The sequence below is a fragment of the Eublepharis macularius genome, chromosome 3 (genome assembly GCF_028583425.1).
Source record: "Eublepharis macularius isolate TG4126 chromosome 3, MPM_Emac_v1.0, whole genome shotgun sequence".
NCBI lineage: Eukaryota > Metazoa > Chordata > Lepidosauria > Squamata > Eublepharidae > Eublepharis > Eublepharis macularius.
In genome coordinates this window covers 99,512,472-99,531,644 of record NC_072792.1, presented here as the reverse complement: position 1 = coordinate 99,531,644, position 19,173 = coordinate 99,512,472, and the positions used below count along the sequence as shown (strand labels likewise).

The 19,173-nt window shown below is 42.3% G+C and overlaps 1 protein-coding gene across 1 annotated transcript in view; it reads right to left on the bottom strand.

The window, feature by feature from the left end:
* Positions 1-19,173, bottom strand: part of URB1 (URB1 ribosome biogenesis homolog) — an 81,307-nt gene extending 62,134 nt beyond the window's left edge. The window contains exons 1-9 of the mRNA XM_054973596.1: positions 19,023-19,173; positions 17,791-17,930; positions 16,089-16,240; positions 12,942-13,074; positions 11,828-11,924; positions 8,731-8,816; positions 4,396-4,521; positions 3,804-3,934; positions 998-1,193 (exon numbers count right to left, since the gene is read on the bottom strand). Coding sequence (XP_054829571.1) covers positions 998-1,193; positions 3,804-3,934; positions 4,396-4,521; positions 8,731-8,816; positions 11,828-11,924; positions 12,942-13,074; positions 16,089-16,240; positions 17,791-17,930; positions 19,023-19,173 — 1,212 coding nt within the window. The remainder of the gene's footprint in view (positions 1-997; positions 1,194-3,803; positions 3,935-4,395; positions 4,522-8,730; positions 8,817-11,827; positions 11,925-12,941; positions 13,075-16,088; positions 16,241-17,790; positions 17,931-19,022) is intronic.

Here is a 19,173-nt window from a genome sequence, read left to right as displayed (position 1 = left end):
GCGGTTCATGGTTCGTCACGTTTCACGAACCATGAACTTTCACGAACCTGCCCCAGTTCACCAATTGGTTAGTTTTGGTTCATGAAAATGTCACTGCCAGGCCAGCAAATCACTACTTCTGGGTCAGCAGAAGGTCTGCGGGAAGTTCATCCCCTGTTGCCTAGAAAACTGATTGATCGGCGCCAGGCTGTCTGCAATGATGAACTGAAAAACGAACCAAGCGAATGGGATCTGATGAACCGCTGGTCCACGAACCATGAACCAGCCTGGTTCGTCACGAATTTTGGTTCATATTTCAGTTCATGCCCATCTCTACTCAGGACTAACACAAGTAAATAAAATAAAGCAAAAGGAGCATAAAATATTCAGACATAGCAGAATTCTTTATTCATTATCTTTAGCATTGATTACCTACCATGTAGGTTGCTAAACAGATTCTCCTATACTGTATCCAGTAAATTTGGTATAAAATAGCAACTAAACAAGAAGTTTTCAACACAGTGACATTCATAAACTTAGGACCTACTAGACATTACTGAAGCACATCTACTTAGAAGTACCATTTGTTTCAGTGAGGATCACTCCCAGGAAAGTGTTTTTAGACTTGCAGCCTTAACTATAGCAACCGATCTCTCAACCTGCTAAGAGAAACTCATCTAACAACAGTATCTCCCAGATGCCACAACCAAAAGTTTCAGTTGTTTTCAGAGGTAGGATGTGCCTGTTTCTCTTTGGGATAACCTAATTCCAATAAATGCAATATAGCCTGGACCGGGCAATATTTTCTCCCTATAGTGAAAGAACACGAGAGCCCAAAGTCTGAGATTTATCTCCAAAAACAAATGTCTGAACAAGCCTGAACAAAGGCAAACTCCTTAACAATTTCTCAAAAAATACAACTATGGGAAAAAGGTAGATGGTCAAATGGGGGCACTTGCAATACATTATCATGATCTTAATAATGCAGAATATTGGTAACTTTTTGCATAGTTCTTACCTTCCTTAACAATTTAATATTGTGCAGCCAAGCTGATTTCTGTCTGGGTATAAAAGAATATTGAGACTCCTTAAAGAATCTGTTCAGTAAATCTGGGCATACTTTGAAAATGTTCACCATAAGGTCAGCAACCATCTCATCCTCCACAGCAGTCTTTAAACACAGGAGAAAATGCAGAAGCACCAAATTCCCTCCTCTAATACAAACAAACAGAGGGAAAAAATCACCATGGTAGCATCTATCAAGTTACATTCATGACACAAATGCTAACAGTATTATAAATAAGGGATTAGATTCTGCCAATGGTTTTAAGTGGAACACAGAATGATAGGGGAAACTCAGAATACAGATTTTGATCAAGTTACCGTGGTCCCTCCCGTTTTGGAGGGTAGATGCATGAAAGTACCATATGTTAACAGAACATGCAGATGCCCATGATAAAACTGAAACCTTTGAACATATGATTACAGAGTAGAGATGGGCACGAACCGAAATACGAACCAAAGTTCATGATGAACCGGGTGGTTCATGGTTCGTGAACCAGCGGTTCATCAGAGCCCATTTCTGACGAACTTTAGGCTGGTTCATTAGTTTCATTTTTTTGGTTCATCACTGCAGACAGCCTGGCGACAATCAATCAGTTTCCTAGGCAACAGGGGATGGACTTCCTGCAAACCTTCTGCTGGCCCGGAAGTGACCTTCTGCTGATCTGGAAGTCACAATTTGCTGACCTGGATGTGACGTTTTCATGAACCAAACAAAACAGTTTGTGAATCGGGGCAGGTTCATGAAAGTTCGTGGTTTGTGAAATGCAATGAACCATGAACCACACGGTTCATTTTTTTTCTGGTTCGTGCCCATCTCTATTACAGAGTGTCCTATATTTAATGAGTTGAGGGGGCTAGCTTAATCATCCCTTTACTAAAAAATATGGAACTGCCTAATATGAGAGCCCAGGTGACATGGTTACTATCAGACACAAATGATTCTCAAAAAGAGTCCAGTAGCACCTTTAAGACTAACCAATTTTATTATAGCATAAGCTTTCGAGAATCAAGTTCTCTTCATCAGATGCCTGATCAAAACTGGGCAGATACAGAAGAGGAGGGGGAAAGAGAGGGAAGGAAGGGGGCATAAATCACAAGAAGGCAGAATGCAATTAGCATAGAGGCAATCAAAACATTCCTTTGCTTGGAAATGTAAACATCTCCTTTTGGTGTGCAGTCAGTTTGTAGCAGTGAAGGTATCCAATTCCTATGTAGTATAAGCCTTCGGTAACCACAGCTCTCCCTGCCAGTTGCATCTGACAAAGAGAACTGTGGTCCCCGAAAGCCCACACCAGGCGTCACTGGGCTCCCCCAGATCACGCCTCTGTAAAGAGAATCTGTTACCTGTGGTAATGTGATAACCATTCATAGTCTCTATTCAGTCCCCGCTTGACAGAGTCAAATTTGCATATGAATTCCAATTCAGCAGCCTCCCGTTGGATTTTGTTTTTGAAAGGTCGCTGTGGTTCAACAGAAACCTTTCAAAAACAAAATCCAACGGGAGGCTGCTGAATTGGAATTCATATGCAAATTTGACTCTGTCAAGCGGGGACTGAATAGAGACTATGAATGGTTATCACATTACCACAGGTAACAGATTCTCTTTACAGAGGCGTGATCTGGGGGAGCCCAGTGACGCCTGGTGTGGGCTTTCGGGGACCACAGTTCTCTTTGTCAGATGCAACTGGCAGGGAGAGCTGTGGTTACCGAAGGCTTATACTACATAGGAATTGGATACCTTCACTGCTACAAACTGACTGCACACCAAAAGGAGATGTTTACATTTCCAAGCAAAGGAATGTTTTGATTGCCTCTATGCTAATTGCATTCTGCCTTCTTGTGATTTATGCCCCCTTCCTTCCCTCTCTTTCCCCCTCCTCTTCTGTATCTGCCCAGTTTTGATCAGGCATCTGATGAAGAGAACTTGATTCTCGAAAGCTTATGCTATAATAAAATTGGTTAGTCTTAAAGGTGCTACTGGACTCTTTTTGATTTTGCTACTACAGACTAACACGGCTAACTCCTCTGGACAAATGATTCTGTTACTCTTTCTATGATCTTCTGACTCAGAACACCCTGTTTACCTTTCCACCTTTCTAACTTCATGCCTTCAAGCATTTCTCCACAAGACCATTCATAAGGCTTATGATGACAGGTCAGCTATTTTCCCTCAAAGGACTACTGCCTGCACACACTCTATAAAAGCTTCAGAGCCAGCCCCTCACTCGAGAACAGCAATGATTTTCCAGCAATGGAAAACACATTATTGGAAATCTATTCTCATTAAATCAAAGCAAGAGTTTCCCACAATTCTTAACAAATACCTGGAATCTACACAAAAATGCCATTGGTTTCATATGCAAGCCACACTGCCCAATCTGCAGGTACTTGCCAGGAAGTTGAGGGAATGAAGCAAAGTGTGAGAGGTTGGCCAGGAAGCTGCCAAGTGTTGTCAAACCCAGTGCAGAAGGGTGGCAGTGAATACCATGTATGTGACCCTGGCCAGACTTCAGCGTTGTGTCTCCGAGTGAGTTGTGCCTCTGACTGAGGATATGGAAGTCTCAGGTATACCTTCAACCCCTTAACTTTACATGAAGTCTACCAGGTAGAGCCACAATTCCAGCCCACAATTCATCAGACAAAGCTGAAGAAAATACTTCAATTCAGAATCAAAAGATTAAACTCTAGCCTTAAAAATTGTGAGTGGGGGGGGGGGAGTTTCACAGATCTTAAGCACCTGAGCAACTTGAATACTTTACCTGCCGGCTGTGCCAAGACTTGGATCATAGAAGTTAATGCCATGCTTCAGAGAACAACAGAGATTTATTAAGAAGTTATGAACCAATTCCCTTATCATGACTTTGCCTGCCTCTTCAGGGTCTTGGGTTGCCTGTACAGAACAGAAAGAATTGGGGGGGGGGGAGGAATTAGGATTTAACTAGCCTTTTTGTACCACTAGTACAGCAGTAATAAGGATCAGTGTGTGAGTCCCTGCTGAGTTATACCCTTATACTTGGTAATAAGCTATGAGAGGGCCTAAAAGAAATCAGTATGATATTATACATATAGTAACTGCACCAGCCCATAAACAGAGAGGAAAAAAATCAAAACATTCCTATCAGTCAGAGAAGAGAAAGATGAGGACAAATTCCCTTAGCATTTCCATCTCTAAACAATATGGGCCGACACATACACTGAACAAACCTGCCTAACTCTAACACAAATCCTAACCCCACACATGCAAATCAAAAATTGCACTGATCAAAACTACTCCTTACCCCATATAAAATCATTTCACCACACCTACAGGGCCAGACCTTTCTTTCTGGAGATAATACAACAGAGATATACCTTGACATCTTCAGTGCTGACATCAGTGATTCCATTCCAGCGGTACAGAGAAGCAATGTTGTTCAACACATCTACAGTAAAAAAACGCACCTTCTGGGTCTTATTGATACTTCTGTTGTGAACCACCTACAAAAAATACAACAGTCTCAATGTTTTTAAGCGGAACACAGAAGATTGACACTTCTTTAATTTTTGTTTCTCTCATTTAACAAAGTAGAACAGGAATAAAAATCACTTACTAAGGGACCAATCAAAAGTGGGTCTACTCAGAAGTAAATCCAATTTTATTTCATGGGCCTTGCTTCTAGGATAGAGTTCTTAAGATTTCACTTTTAGTCTGCAACACTAAGAACACCTTCCTATGTATAAGGTCCATGTAATGTAAATGTAACATTAATACTGTTACCCACCCTGAGCCCACTTGTGAGGAAGGCGTGCAAGAAATCTAAATAAATAAAATTTGTTTAAATTAATTTTTTGTTAGTGTGATTCTCTGATGTGAAGGTTGGTCTTCATAGGGAACAATGGAGAATGGCTGAGAAGCCTGCTCTGGGGATGCTGGGGATTTTGGGGGCATGTGTGTTTGGTTCTGTTGGGTTTTCCCAGGGATGATCTTGCATTCAGGAGCGTGCCTCAGCTGTGGCATCCTTGCCCTGTGCATAAATGCTCCTGGGAAAGACATTTTCAACGTTTTCATCATAGAGAACAATGGGGAATGGCTGGCCAGCCTGCTCTGAGGGGGGGGGGGCTTCAGTTTGGTTCTGTTGGGCTGTAGACAATAAGTGGAAGTGTGCCTGTGGCCATGCCACAATCCGTATGTTCCTGCTGTGGGAGTCTGGTTTTTCCCACAGTAGAAACAAATGGGGTGGCTGGGGTCACCTTCTTTGGAGGGGCCATAAAATGGCCCCCTAGGGTCCAATATCCCTATACTTGGGGGTTCTTCAGAGGACAGGTAGGCCCCTGGCTAATTTTGTGCATTTTGCTTGCAAAATGCCACCCCCAGCCTCCTAGAAAGCCCCCCTAGTTTTCCCCATAGGGAATAATGGAGGTTGGAGGTGGATAGGGGCAACTTCTTGGGGGGGGCATAACATGGTCCCCTGAAGTACAATCTTTCTGAAACTTGGGGGGTTGTGAGAGGAGAGCTAGGAGAAGATCCTCAGCAACTTTGGGATTATTGGGAAAGAAAATGCCCCCCAGTATCCCGGATAGCCGGGAGTGGTGTTTCCCATTAGAAACAATGGCTGAATCGTCCCTAATAATCCCAAAGTGTTGTCGAAGGCTTTCACGGCCGGAGAACGATGGTTGTTGGGGGTTTTCCGGGCTGTATTGCCGTGGTCTTGGCATTGTAGTTCCTGACGTTTCGCCAGCAGCTGTGGCTGGCATCTTCAGAGGTGTAGCACCAAAAGATAGAGATCTCTCAGTGTCACAGTGTGAAAAAGATGTAGGTCATTTGTATCTACTCAGGAGGGGTGGGGTTGAGCTGAGTCATTCTGTAAGAGTTTCCCAGGGTGTGGAATGCTAATGGCGGGAGGCTTCACTGAATCCTGAGGAGGTTCTTTTGCATATGGATTGGTGCTTGATGTGCTAATCTTCTCTGCAGGGCTATTGTCGGGTGTGGAGTGTTTTGTTGGCCTGGTGTTTTTCAGAACTGGAGCCCATGCTCTGTTCATTCTTAAGGTTTCTTCTTTCCTGTTGAAGTTTTGCTTATGCTTGTGAATTTCAATGGCTTCCCTGTGCAGTCTGACAAAGTAGTTGGAAGTGTTGTCCAGTATTTTGGTGTCCTGGAATAAGATACTGTGCCCTGTTTGAGTTAGGCTATGTTCAGCCACTGCTGATTTTTCAGGCTGTCCAAGTCTGCAGTGTCTTTCATGTTCTTTTATCCTTGTCTGGATGCTACGCTTTGTGGTCCCGATGTAAACTTGTCCACAGCTGCAGGGTATACGGTATACTCCTGCAGAGGTGAGGGGGTCTCTGCTGTCTTTTGCTGATCGTAGCAACAGATGCTACGATCAGCAAAAGACAGCAGAGACCCCCTCACCTCTGCAGGAGTATACCGTATACCCTGCAGCTGTGGACAAGTTTACATCGGGACCACAAAGCGTAGCATCCAGACAAGGATAAAAGAACATGAAAGACACTGCAGACTTGGACAGCCTGAAAAATCAGCAGTGGCTGAACATAGCCTAACTCAAACAGGGCACAGTATCTTATTCCAGGACACCAAAATACTGGACAACACTTCCAACTACTTTGTCAGACTGCACAGGGAAGCCATTGAAATTCACAAGCATAAGCAAAACTTCAACAGGAAAGAAGAAACCTTAAGAATGAACAGAGCATGGGCTCCAGTTCTGAAAAACACCAGGCCAACAAAACACTCCACACCCGACAATAGCCCTGCAGAGAAGATTAGCACATCAAGCACCAATCCATATGCAAAAGAACCTCCTCAGGATTCAGTGAAGCCTCCCGCCATTAGCATTCCACACCCTGGGAAACTCTTACAGAATGACTCAGCTCAACCCCACCCCTCCTGAGTAGATACAAATGACCTACATCTTTTTCACACTGTGACACTGAGAGATCTCTATCTTTTGGTGCTACACCTCTGAAGATGCCAGCCACAGCTGCTGGCGAAACGTCAGGAACTACAATGCCAAGACCACGGCAATACAGCCCGGAAAACCCCCAACAACAATCCCAAAGTGGTTTAACTACCTGAACCTGAAGGGCTTGTCCCTTTGGGATTCGGGTTTTCTCTAATTTTTTCCCCATGCAACCTTTGTAAATCAGTTTGGCTGCTGGTTGCTAGTGGATTTTTGTGCCATTACAGACACAACCAGTTTGACTGCCAGTTGCAGATCTTCCCCTTTCACACCAAGTCACTCCTGTTCCATTTATAATGTGGGATAGAGCCAGGGGTTTTTAAACCCCTTTCTCCCATTCTTAAGTCTTCTATGCCTTTTGAGCCGCTGCAGTGTACTGTGTGAAAAGTCTGTAACTTCCTCCAGTGTCAGCTTTTTATATTCTCACCCATGTGCAGCACATTCTTTTTTTTAAATGAACAGTGATATTTGAAATAGTGCTATAGCGCCACAGCAGTGCACAGTGGCACTGCACCTATGGTATAGTATCACCATATTAGTACATTGTTGCTATAGCACTAAAGTTCAAACTGTTTTAAAAAAGTGTGATGCCACCTCCCAAAAAAGTGGAGCTGTTTGAAATGGCCACAGTAATTCACGTACAATTCAAAAAGGACGTAAATGCTGTTTGAAAAAGTTGTCCTCACATTGCTTTACATGGAGGCTAACAACCAGGTTACAAAGGCTGTGTGAAAAGTTCCTAACAGAGCAATCTTAAACATCTCTACTCAAAATCCTACTCAGGTCTAATGAATGGGCTTACTCTCAGGAAAGAGGAGAACACTATAAAAAAAACACAATAATATATAATTGGGTGTTCAAATTAAAAATTAAAATTAAAACAGTTTAACAGAGTAATTCTATACAGAGTTGATGCAGGCTTGCCTATTGAAATAGATGGACTTAAACTCTGTATAGGATTGTACAGTTCAACCTTACTGGAGATGCTGGAGTTTGAACCTGAGACTGTTTAACATGCAAAGCAGACCATCTAGCACCCAGCTATAGCGCCTCCCAAAGAAAACACTCACTCAACAGAAGGCAGGAGGAAAAGATTTCTACACAAAACTCTCACTAAATTCCAGTTAGAGAAAATTCCAGAGAGAAAAGATCCACACCACAGCTAACTAAATCCAGTGCCATCATTACAATCTCCCCTTCATCACACAAAAGATGTTTGCATATGTATAAAGTATTCACAGCTTCCTAACTACTGAACTGCAGTATCAGTGTCCTGGTTGCCTAAAATAATAACAACATTTGATTCGTATAACGCCCTTCAGGACAACTTAACATCCACTGAAAGCGGTTTACAAAGTACGTTATTATTATCCCCACAACAATCACCCTGTGAGGTGGGTGGGGCTGAGAGAGCTCTGGAAGAGATGTGACTGACCGAAGGTCACCCAGCTGGCTTTAAATGGAAGAATGGGGAATCAAACCCAGTTCTCCAGATTAAAGTCCCACTGCTCTTAACCACTACACCAAACTTTAAGCAACTTTGAATTATAGGTTTCCAGCTCTTAGAGTGCTTTATGATTCAACAAAGAGTCCATAACAGAGTGATAATCCTAAACTGCAACAAAAGATTGCAGCAATCAGTAACAGGAAATTCTTTGGAAAGCCACAGTAAAGCTATTTTCAGAAATCCAAGACAATGTTGGAGGACAAAGCCATTTCAAAGATATACCTTTGCAGTCAATGTGGAAAGCAGAAGGCTAATTGTAGAAATTCTATCTTCCTTCAATCCAGTTCTAAAAATATCAGGAATGAAATCTATAAGACAATATAAAATGTTATAAACTGCAACTGGTAGATGGAAAGTGTTTTGAAAAATAAACTCAGTGTCGCTGGTGCATAAAAGTGTACATTAAATTGTAAAGTGGCAATGCTCAGAATAAACAATGAACATGTGTAAAGGATGGTTGGTATTAAGAACTTACTTAATTACAACACAGATATCAGGAATATGCAAAACTGGCAGTTTGGAGCCTCAATCTGCCTCCTGTCTGGCCTGTACTTTAGCCCTCTTTCCACTGGCTACCTATCAGTTACCATGTTCAGTTCAAGATATTAGCTATTACATACAAGGCTCTTCATGGCCTCAGTCCGGCATACCTACAGGACTGCCTCTCTCCCTATGTCCCTTCATGGCAGCTTTGCTCATCTGAACAGGGTCTCCTGCAGGTGCCACCCTGCACATGTCAACAGCTGCCCAAACATGTGCATTCTCCATGGCAGCCCCTGCCCTATGGAACAGCCCCGCCTGAGGAATTCAAGAGAGCCCCAACTCTTCTGGCTTTTCACAAACGATGCAAGATTGAATTATTCAAAATGGCTTTTTTACTCAGATAGGAGGGCTGTACTGGAGGGAGGTGGTCTCAAAGAGATGCTTCACTAACGGGTTAGGGACTATAGACTTCACCACTATGTTGCCATACGTACTATCTGTATTTGCTCCTATGTACCACCTGTAACTTTAACTATGACCCTGCTGGGTAGTTCTATGTTGTCTAATGTCAGTCCTAGAATTGCTTATGCTCTGTTTCAGCATTTTTTCAACTTTGCATTGAATTTTTGCTAAAGTTCTTTCTCTGTAAACTTGCATTTATCTTATTGGCATTGTTTATTAAAATGTCCCTGATATTGTCTATGCTAATCTCACTCTTGTTACCGGAACTGCTCTCTCTTTGGATGGGGAGTTAGCTAGCAGTCCAGAACTGAAATTAGCGGGGATCCAACCAATGTATACCAAGGTCCTTTTTCCAGAGACTCACATGACAAAGAGGCAGACTACAATTATTCAATCAATAAGGTGTATTTTCTAATAGTGTGGCGTATGCCTGACTTACACATACATACAAGATTACATACAAGAGCTAAGAAATACAGAGTAGGAAAATTAGAGACGGATGCATGAGCAGGAGCCCCATGATGACAAAGGCATACTTACAATCCTGGGGTGGATCAGAGCTCTAGCAGTGAGGTGGTCTAGTGCCCGCACTAGAACCACGTACGGAGAGACAGCAAGGGGATCGGGATGGGGATGGCGCGCGCACCATGTGGGCTGGGAGACCAGCTTATATACTTTCAACTTACCCAGGGGCTGACGCCCCGTTCAGTGGTTCTCACGACTTAATCAAAGGATTTGGGGCTATCGGAATAGCCTTGGTTGGACATTGTTTGAAGTCTGATTGATATTATGACACCTTTTGGGAGAGGGGATGGGGGAAGGAAGGGGATCCGGGCGGTTTGCACGTTAACAGCGCTCATCCTGGTGCCATCAAGTCCGGAGTGCAGAGGTTGCTTTGATGTGCGCTTGTTGATTGCCCTGGCTGACAGGTGATCAATCTTCATTCTGGATAGGTGTTAAGATATGCAGAGGAGAGTGGAGCTCTCTCTCTGTGTACGTGGTCAGCTCGCTTCTTCGAAATGGCTTCCCAAAGCAGGCAGTTCCCCTCGGTTTCCTGGCTGCCTGAGAACATGATTGCCGGTTGGGCACGGATAGGGCTTACTAGCAGGCTGCCCGGTGGCGAGGGCGAGCTTGGCATCCAGCCCGCGGGTGGCTCCCAGTGGGAGCTGGCCAGGAGGCGCCTGGTCAGGCTCGCTGAAGATCTCCCTGGCTGCTAGCATCGTGGTTGGGGCCCAGGGTAAGGCAAGCTCTCGTGGTAGGCGAGGAAGCAGCGTCTAAGACACAGTCCGTGATTGGTAGCAGGGTAGAACCACAAGGGAAAGTCCAAATATAAGCTTGAACAGGGCTGTGCCACACAAGGGTCCTGAAAGCAATTGTCCAGGAAACTGACACAGTCTGTTGCAGCATCAGATATGAAACTGACACATGTATTAGAGGCACACGTACAAGGCAATCTTTTAGTGTAGAACTCAGACACAGTTCGTGGCTGGCCTCGAGGCAGGGGGGGGCTGCTCTGTTTCAGCATTTTTTCAACTTTGCATTGAATTTTTGCTAAAGTTCTTTCTCTGTAAACTTGCATTTATTTATCTTATTGGCATTGTTTATTAAAATGTCCCTGATATTGTCTATGCTAATCTCACTCTATGTAATCTGCCTTGAGTCTCAGTGAGAAAGGTGGACTATAAATGAAACAAATAAATAAGTAATTGTGGCCCATTTATGTACACAGTCACTTTACCCAGTTAGCTAAGACACAGACAAGGGGCTGTCCCCAGAAATAACAGTAACATTATGTAACTTAAGTCTGATTTTAATGCAGCACTGGCTGAGCCAAAATGACTCACACACTGTTTTGTATGGGTATAAGAGCTTAGCTGAGACTCAGTGCATGAACGAATTCCCTTTGGGCAAGTGTCTTGCTGCAGTCAGTGTCACTTTTAAATCAGGCCTTCAGCTACAAACTACAAGACACATGATAAGAGTTCTTCCATCCCTTCCATGAACAGTGGCAGAGGCTTTGCCAAATTCTCCTTTTAAGCATCTCAGCTGCTGAATCCGATGTGTGCAATAAGCGTCAGGCTTATGGGCGCGTGCAACTCTCTGCTGAAGTCTCTGGTACTCATCACACAACTGTCTTCTCCATTTGAGCTGACGTGGCTCACGGACAAAGCCAATGTTGCCAGGGTTTATCAAAAGAAACAGGGAGATGCTCTTTTTGACCACTTACTATTCCCCTCTGTTAGAGTAGAGTTATCTAATACTGCCCTGCCTTTCTTCTTATTTAAGCCACCAAGACATCCAAATATGGGCATCTCGGTTTACTAAGAGGGAATGATTTAAGCCTTTAAGAAAAAGTAATATATTTGTCAAATACCTTTCAACTCCAGAATGTGTACCATGGTCATGCTGTCACCAGTAATTAAGAAGGAGAGAGCATACTGTATGTATGCCATACGGACATCAGGCTTGCCCTAGGTAAATGTTAAAGAGGCATTCAGAATATATTTTAGGCAAATGCATATCTGTTAGTGAAAAATGAAATGCTAAAAACATATAAAAGGATATGTTTATAATTTCAATCAGACAATTCATCATCATTAAAACTACTTTTTACACTTAACATACATTGGGTCAGGTGGGCTAGTTCTCCTGTTTTAACACAGACCCCCTTTACATGTATATTGACTAGTGCTGCTGTCTTCTCTGATCAGTCTGCGTATATATACAAAGAATTCCACTGATGCCTTCCTTGCATATTTACATAAAATGCAGCAACACACCTCTCAGGAGGGAAGACATCACTTACCTGAGTGATACTCCCTCAGTGGCTTGGAAGCCACTAAAGTGGCATCTGACTCATATTTCAGGAAAGTGAACAAAGACATTGCTGGTGGGGCTTGTGATTGGCAGGTAGTTCACACTTTGAAATAGCCACCAGAGGAATGGGTATGCTGGGAATCTCCCTGAGTTACAGGCCTCGAGCTAGGGATGGAAGGTGGCTTTTTCAACTCATGTAATTACAAATGTGGCTCACCATGTGCCACAGAGTGAGTGCCACTAATTTACCTGTTATATCATTATGCGAAGAACACAAACCATGGAAGTAAAAAATGTTTACATGCACCTGGACAAGCAAAGGAGCAGCTGTGGAGGCAGCAGTTATACCAGCAAAAGAAAGCACAATAATTATCCCCGAATGGGCAACTATGAAAGATTTTTCCAAGGGTATCATTATTACAGGAAGGCCAAGGAGAAGCTGAAAATTACCTCTCATCCATATATACAAGACACTCTGTAATACATGGAGGGAAACAGCAGCTGAGTAAGATTCAAATCCAGTAGTTGGTCTTTAATGTGCTACTAGACCCAAAGCTTCCTCTTCTGCTACAGACCAACACGGCTGCTATCCACCTGAAACTACCAGCAGAGAAGTATTTTGAAAAAAACAGCGAATCACTGTTCACTGACTGCAGATATTTTCCTCTTACCTTATAATCTCTCTTTTTCACCAATCCAGACAAGAACTTATTATTGAAATCAAAGTGGCTGTAGACATCCCTTGCTGCATCTGGCCCCTGTGTCACCATTGCGGACAGCAATGTGAGGCATACACGGGACATTCTGCACAAATAAAAAGGGAAAGAGGGTACTGTTCAAACAATACATCAGCAAACAAACCAATGGAAAAATTAAGAACTGACATTTTTAGTATAAAAGTGGTGCAGGGTATGTCAATAAGGCAGCAGGCGCTTAGTAGTATTCATTGTCAGTCTGAACATAACCAACTTAACTAACCATATGACACATATCCCATTTCTCTCATGTATAAAAGGCTAGCATGAACAAGAAATTAAATAAACTGTCTCTAACATGCATACCTACATAAATTGCAAGCAGGAAAGCCATACTTCCTTTAACACAGACAGAAGTCTAGCTGCCCTTACTTTATTAAAATTATATAATTTGATTTTCAATCAAAAGATTCCACAAGTGGAGAACCTTAATTATCAAGTGCCAAAAAGCAACCACAGCAACAAGCAGCCCAATTCTATACATTTCTGGCATGTATTTCCCAGGAAGGCTTGACCAAGCCATACTTTCTGTGCCAGCCCGCCGCTTGCAATACATGATAGTACCTTTGTTCTAAGGATTACCAAAGTAAATGAAAATGAAGCAATCAGAACACTCTAAAAATACTAAGCATAATCATTAATCCATTTCTAATTTTTGCTGTCAAATGCAGTGAAATGTGATTTCTACTCTCCATTTCCAGGTAGAGCATAAACTTGGATAAGCATCAGGGACACCAAATTCTGTAATGTGTTCAGGTTTTGGACCAACTACAAGACTTTTTCAAGGAAGTATATCTACAGCAAGCTTTCCATATTTTCATAGGGGCAAACAAATTGCACAGTTAGCAAAAGAGAAACTACACATTAGCAACAAGCAAAACACTATTCATAAATGTTTATAAATACTTCAGCACTTGTACTAAAAATTTGATACATCAAAAAGGTGGTACTTTTACAATAGCAAAAAAATACATTGCTTTGCAGGAAAGTACAGGAATCTCATACTTTTTCAAGGATTTGACCCAGAGACTTGTGAAGAAGATAGCCCTTTTGCATTCACATGTCTCCTACTTTCTCAATCCATTGGTTCCTGAGATGCTGTGAAGAAAATTATTCAAACTGTAGCCATGTTTCTAAAACTTTGGTCAAGGCTCAGAGGTCTTTCTGGGAAACCTGCTTGAGAAAGTTGCAGAGCTTCAGAAGCTCTCAGTACGCAGTGACCTTGGAGATAAGATAATGTGTTAGCTCACTAGCAGAGCCTCCGTGGTATGGTTTTCTGAGCCAATTAACATTCTTGAACAAGCAGCACATTTGCACCTGTGAGAGATGGAGGTGATACTGAAAGCTGCAGATTCGGCCTTACTCCTTCCTCCTCGTGTACGCATCTAGCAACGGTGACATAAGCTTTTGGGCTCCTGATTGGCTAACAGGCTTGAGCCACTTAGGTTCCCCAAAATGCATAAAAATAGCTAACCAACATGGAGCTATTAGGCTTTAGTTTGGTTTCAGCAACCTAAGCTGCAGCCTTCCTATGGCTTCCACTCTGGTTCAGATTCTATAAGATGGAAGTTCCTATGCAACCAACTTTCTGCTTTGCTGTGATGAATATCTGAAGTCTTGTGTGCCTCTTTGAAAGAGACTCTGATATTTATACAACCTCCTAACTCCTGTTTTGCCTTCTGGAAATACTGTGGTATGTATAGTTAGTGCTTACATGCTGTAGGTTTTGTTATTTTATTCCCCACAGTCTGTCTTGTCTATTTTGAATATCTTTGCACCTTAAATAAATAATTATATTTTTACTTCTGTTGTGGTTCTTGACTCTGAAACCTCGAAGTCACAATCCCTCTGTTGAACCTACTTTGTGTACCTCTTGGACCACCTACTAAGTAAAACTTTGTTTCAAGAACTCTGCTTGCAAGCCAACCTTGCAAGGTAGACCTTCTATTTTAGTTCCCTGATAGGCTTGGAGATTTGTCCCATTACTCCAGTGCCTGGGGATAAACAAAGGGACTGGTGGCAGCAATCAGAGCAATTGTGAGAACAGTCTCTCATTGTCAGTTTTGTAAGTTCTGCCTAAAAGAGTCACCGGACTCTGTGTGTGCTCTCTCTGCTCCAGAGAGAGATGGTAGTGCTGGGAAACCATGACAGTTGCATTAAAAGAGGGTTGTTAATAGCATCATGCAATACAGTGCATGGACTGCGAGTCAAGAAAGTCAGGAACAAAACCCGCTCCATAACTTAGTGACTGCCACAGACTGGCAACTAGAGCCATCTTTTTCCCCATATGCCTGTATGAATATCACAGTCTTACAAAGAAACAACCCTATATTACAGATAACAAAAAAATCATAGGCAAAGACTTTAAGTCTTGAAGGATGAACACCATTAAGTTTTGGTCTTAGGACTGTCCCTATCATAAGGCAGGGTGAGGTGGCCTGCTTTAAGCACTAGAGTTTGGGGTGCTGTTAAAAAGTAGCAAGTTTCCAGTTATGTACTTTATTATGATTATGATACTTCCATTACTGTGGAGGTAGGGATTTTCTATTTCAAGCAACAAAATGTCTTGGATCATTTTTGTCCAAGAAACCAAACTACATTTTGGCACAATAACTTTAAGCTACATTACTGATCTCTCCAATACTATACTAAAAAGAGATTAAAACTGTAAGGGAACTAAAATTATATTTTACCAATGAAACAGGGGTCTCTGTAACAGCAGAAAAATCCTACCCTGAAGCATTTTTAAATCTATGTTGGCAGATTATATATTTAATAATCAAATCTATCTGGAAGCTGAAGTTAAGCAACAACAGAACATAAAAAGTCTCAACTAAAATTCAAGTGTATTGGAACCCTGGCTGGATACAAAGGTTTTGTTCCGGAAATGGTGGAGCATTCCTCTGACACATGGCATGATCATCCAGTGGAGGGATGCACCTTTAGCAGAATGGAATACCTGGATCCAATGTTTTGCATATTATCCCAAGGTCTCATTCAACGGATGTAGAGGAACTGTTCTCAGATGAACAGTATCAGTTGTACTTTTGACAATGAACTTACCTATGATTTTCAGAATATAGAGCAGAGTAAATTAATCTCATATAGCTGTTGATCAGCTTCTTTACTATGTTCATCCCCACAACACGAAAATGGGAAAGATCACTTGCTGTTCGCAGCAAAATGCTTTCCAGAGCTTGAAAGATTAGCAGCATCTGCCATACAGAAATATTTTAAAGATTACAATAGAAAAATCAGCAAATGATGCCAAAGGTACTTAAGGAGCTGTGAACAAAATCCTATACTAGAGCTAGAAAGTAAGCTCCAGATATACTCTGATCATTTCCTATAATGGTCAATTAGGAACATAAAAGCAAGGAAGCCAAAATTTAATGAAAGAGGATTTGTAAGAAGACAATTTCTACTCTGGTATTATGTCAAAACTGGCAACCAAAGCTCCAGTGCTCTGGCGAGCTATTTTGGGGCAGTAGCTTTGGACTGCAACCACACTAAATCTCAGTGCTGGACTTGATCTTTGCAGACTGTTTCACACTGAAGTAGCAGATAAAGGAGACTTACAACCCACCTTTGCATGGAAACTGTTAAGTATAGACAAAAAGATTTTGATGGCAAGTAGACAATTTAATGAAGCATACTCTCAGCACATTTGGGTAGCGATCACATCCTCCACGGCATCTTTACCTCTAGCAGCAGGTGCACATCAGTGGTGTTCTAAGCCCACTGACTTCAAGGGACTTAGAACAGTGTAACTCTAGGAATCATCTACTTTCCTTCCTCCTTTTGCAGTCTTCCCACATGCAGAGAGGTACAGCTCAGGAGAAAGCTATTTATGCTTAAAATCACACACAGAGGAAGGCCTTGACTGATTTCTATGGAACACAGTACTCCCAGGGCTGCTAATATAACATCCCATCCTGGGGAACAAGAAAGCAAAGCTTCTACTTGCAACTGGTTTAAGCGGGCGGGGGAGTACTGCTACCAGACTTGACACAGGGGTTTCAAAACTAGTAAGAAATGGATTTGGATCTCTAAGGAGCTGTTAACAGAATTATGTTAATGGAACAGAACTTTCCTAAGTGGGAGATTTGTGAAAACTGTAGGATATTCTACCTATACCTTAATTCACATCTGCCCATCTTGGAATCTAACCTACCATAATGTTAAAACTACAGGTTCCAGGAATAACTGATCAAGCTGTTCCTTGGATTTTTTGTTTTTTAAGTTCTGAATGAGTGCTTTGGAATCCAGACTTCAAAGGTCCTCCTGGCACTAACATTTTAAAAAATTCACATAATGACACAGGCCTATAGAGGTGTCCTTTGTTCATCATGATCTGCAAGGAAGAAGGAAATCACATCTCAACTAGCAATCCCACAAGCAACACTTGTGGCATACGGGGAAGAATCACATTGTTCCAGGTACAATGCATGCACTGCTGGAAAAATGCAGCAGAATTCTGGCAATAGATACCTAGCGTCAAAGGAGGCAGGATAACAGCAGGGACAACTACACAGATTTCCCCAGCCCTACAATTTAATGACCTGTTTTATGGGCTTACTGTGAAGGAGAAGATGTGTAGAGTACTTTGCACAAACAAACCCCAATAAAGTGACAATCAGTGAATATTATTTTAACAAACCCCAGGTACCAGAGTTTTATTCTCTCTTGCTGTCTTGCTGCAAATCATACACTGCTAATACACTTTCTATTGTAGAAGTTCAGCTGCACTAAGTGAAAAACTTACCTCACTTTCTGGCCTTCTTTCACCATCTAGAAGTTTTAAAATTTCTGCACACTCAACAGAAATTTTTATGTATCCTTCCACTACATCGTAGTGTTCTGCTGATGGTAATAATTTAGCTATGGATATGAATGTTTCCAAACCTGGAACAAAACAACGGTCTTTTAACTTTCATCGCTGAATATGTAGTATTTCATTCTTCACTGTAGTAAAGAGTCCAACAGCACCTTTAAGACTAACCAACTTTACTGTAGCATAAGCCTTCAAGAACCAACTATAGTTGACTAACCAGTTACTTTGCCTATTAACAGGCCTTGTTTGCTTATTGATAAATACTGCAAATCCTACTTTAAAAACTCCTGGCTCAGCTATGGCTCAGGTAGGATTTGAACCTTTTTAAGTTTTAGCACTTGTCCACTAGACCTCTCACTGATGCATGAGGAATGTGGCATGCATAGAATGCACATGTATAGATTAACAGATATCTCATAGGAACAATAAAGAATGTGGAACAGTGTATTCCAACAATGCAAGAAGAGCAATATGTGGAAAATCTCTGCTTATTTTGGAACACTGTTCACAAGACATAGCGAACGCATGCACATACCGCTTACTGTATGAAATTTCCAATAAAAAGCAGTTGGAATAACTACTCCTGCTTGTCTAAAAGGTTCATCATCACCCATGCAGGACAGCATTCCTGGGTCACTCTTCAGGCTCTTCAATGATATTGCTTGGGTGTAGGGCAGGACAGATTAAATTCATTGAGGAGGTATCAAGTCCATATTTAATACTAAATCTGTTAACATGTTACAACAAACATACATACAGCCTGTTTGTAAGAAAAAGCCAATGCATGTTGTTCATTTGACCAATGAATCCGACGACCAGTACCACTATAAATGTGAGGCTTCAATCATGCATAGAATGTATTATGAGAATTACTCAATGTACACATAAAGAAAAATGAAGCACAGGCGGATTGTACATTCGTTCAATGCGGCTTGTGAACAAGGCTACAGAGACAAGGTGAGGTAATCATTGCTCAGCTACGAACATCAAGGTATACTGCTTTGGTGGGGCAAGTGAGTACCACTGCATGCATTATCGTGGTCCCAAGTGATACTGCCTGGGCCGTAAGTTTAAGTGCGGGCAAGAAGGGAGCAGAAATGCAAAGGAAGCAACAGCCGTATGTAGCAAGCACGTGGAGACCCAACAGCGCCCGTCCCCCTCACCCTTCATAGCAGTGCTGGGCTCGCGCAACATGCCCTTGAACTGAGTGCCAGAGAACTCCGCCGCCGCCGCCGCCGCCTCGGTCTTGCGGGCTCGCTTGGGCTGCTGTTCCTGGTGTTTGGCCGCAGCCGGGCATTTGCGCTTGGCAGCCAT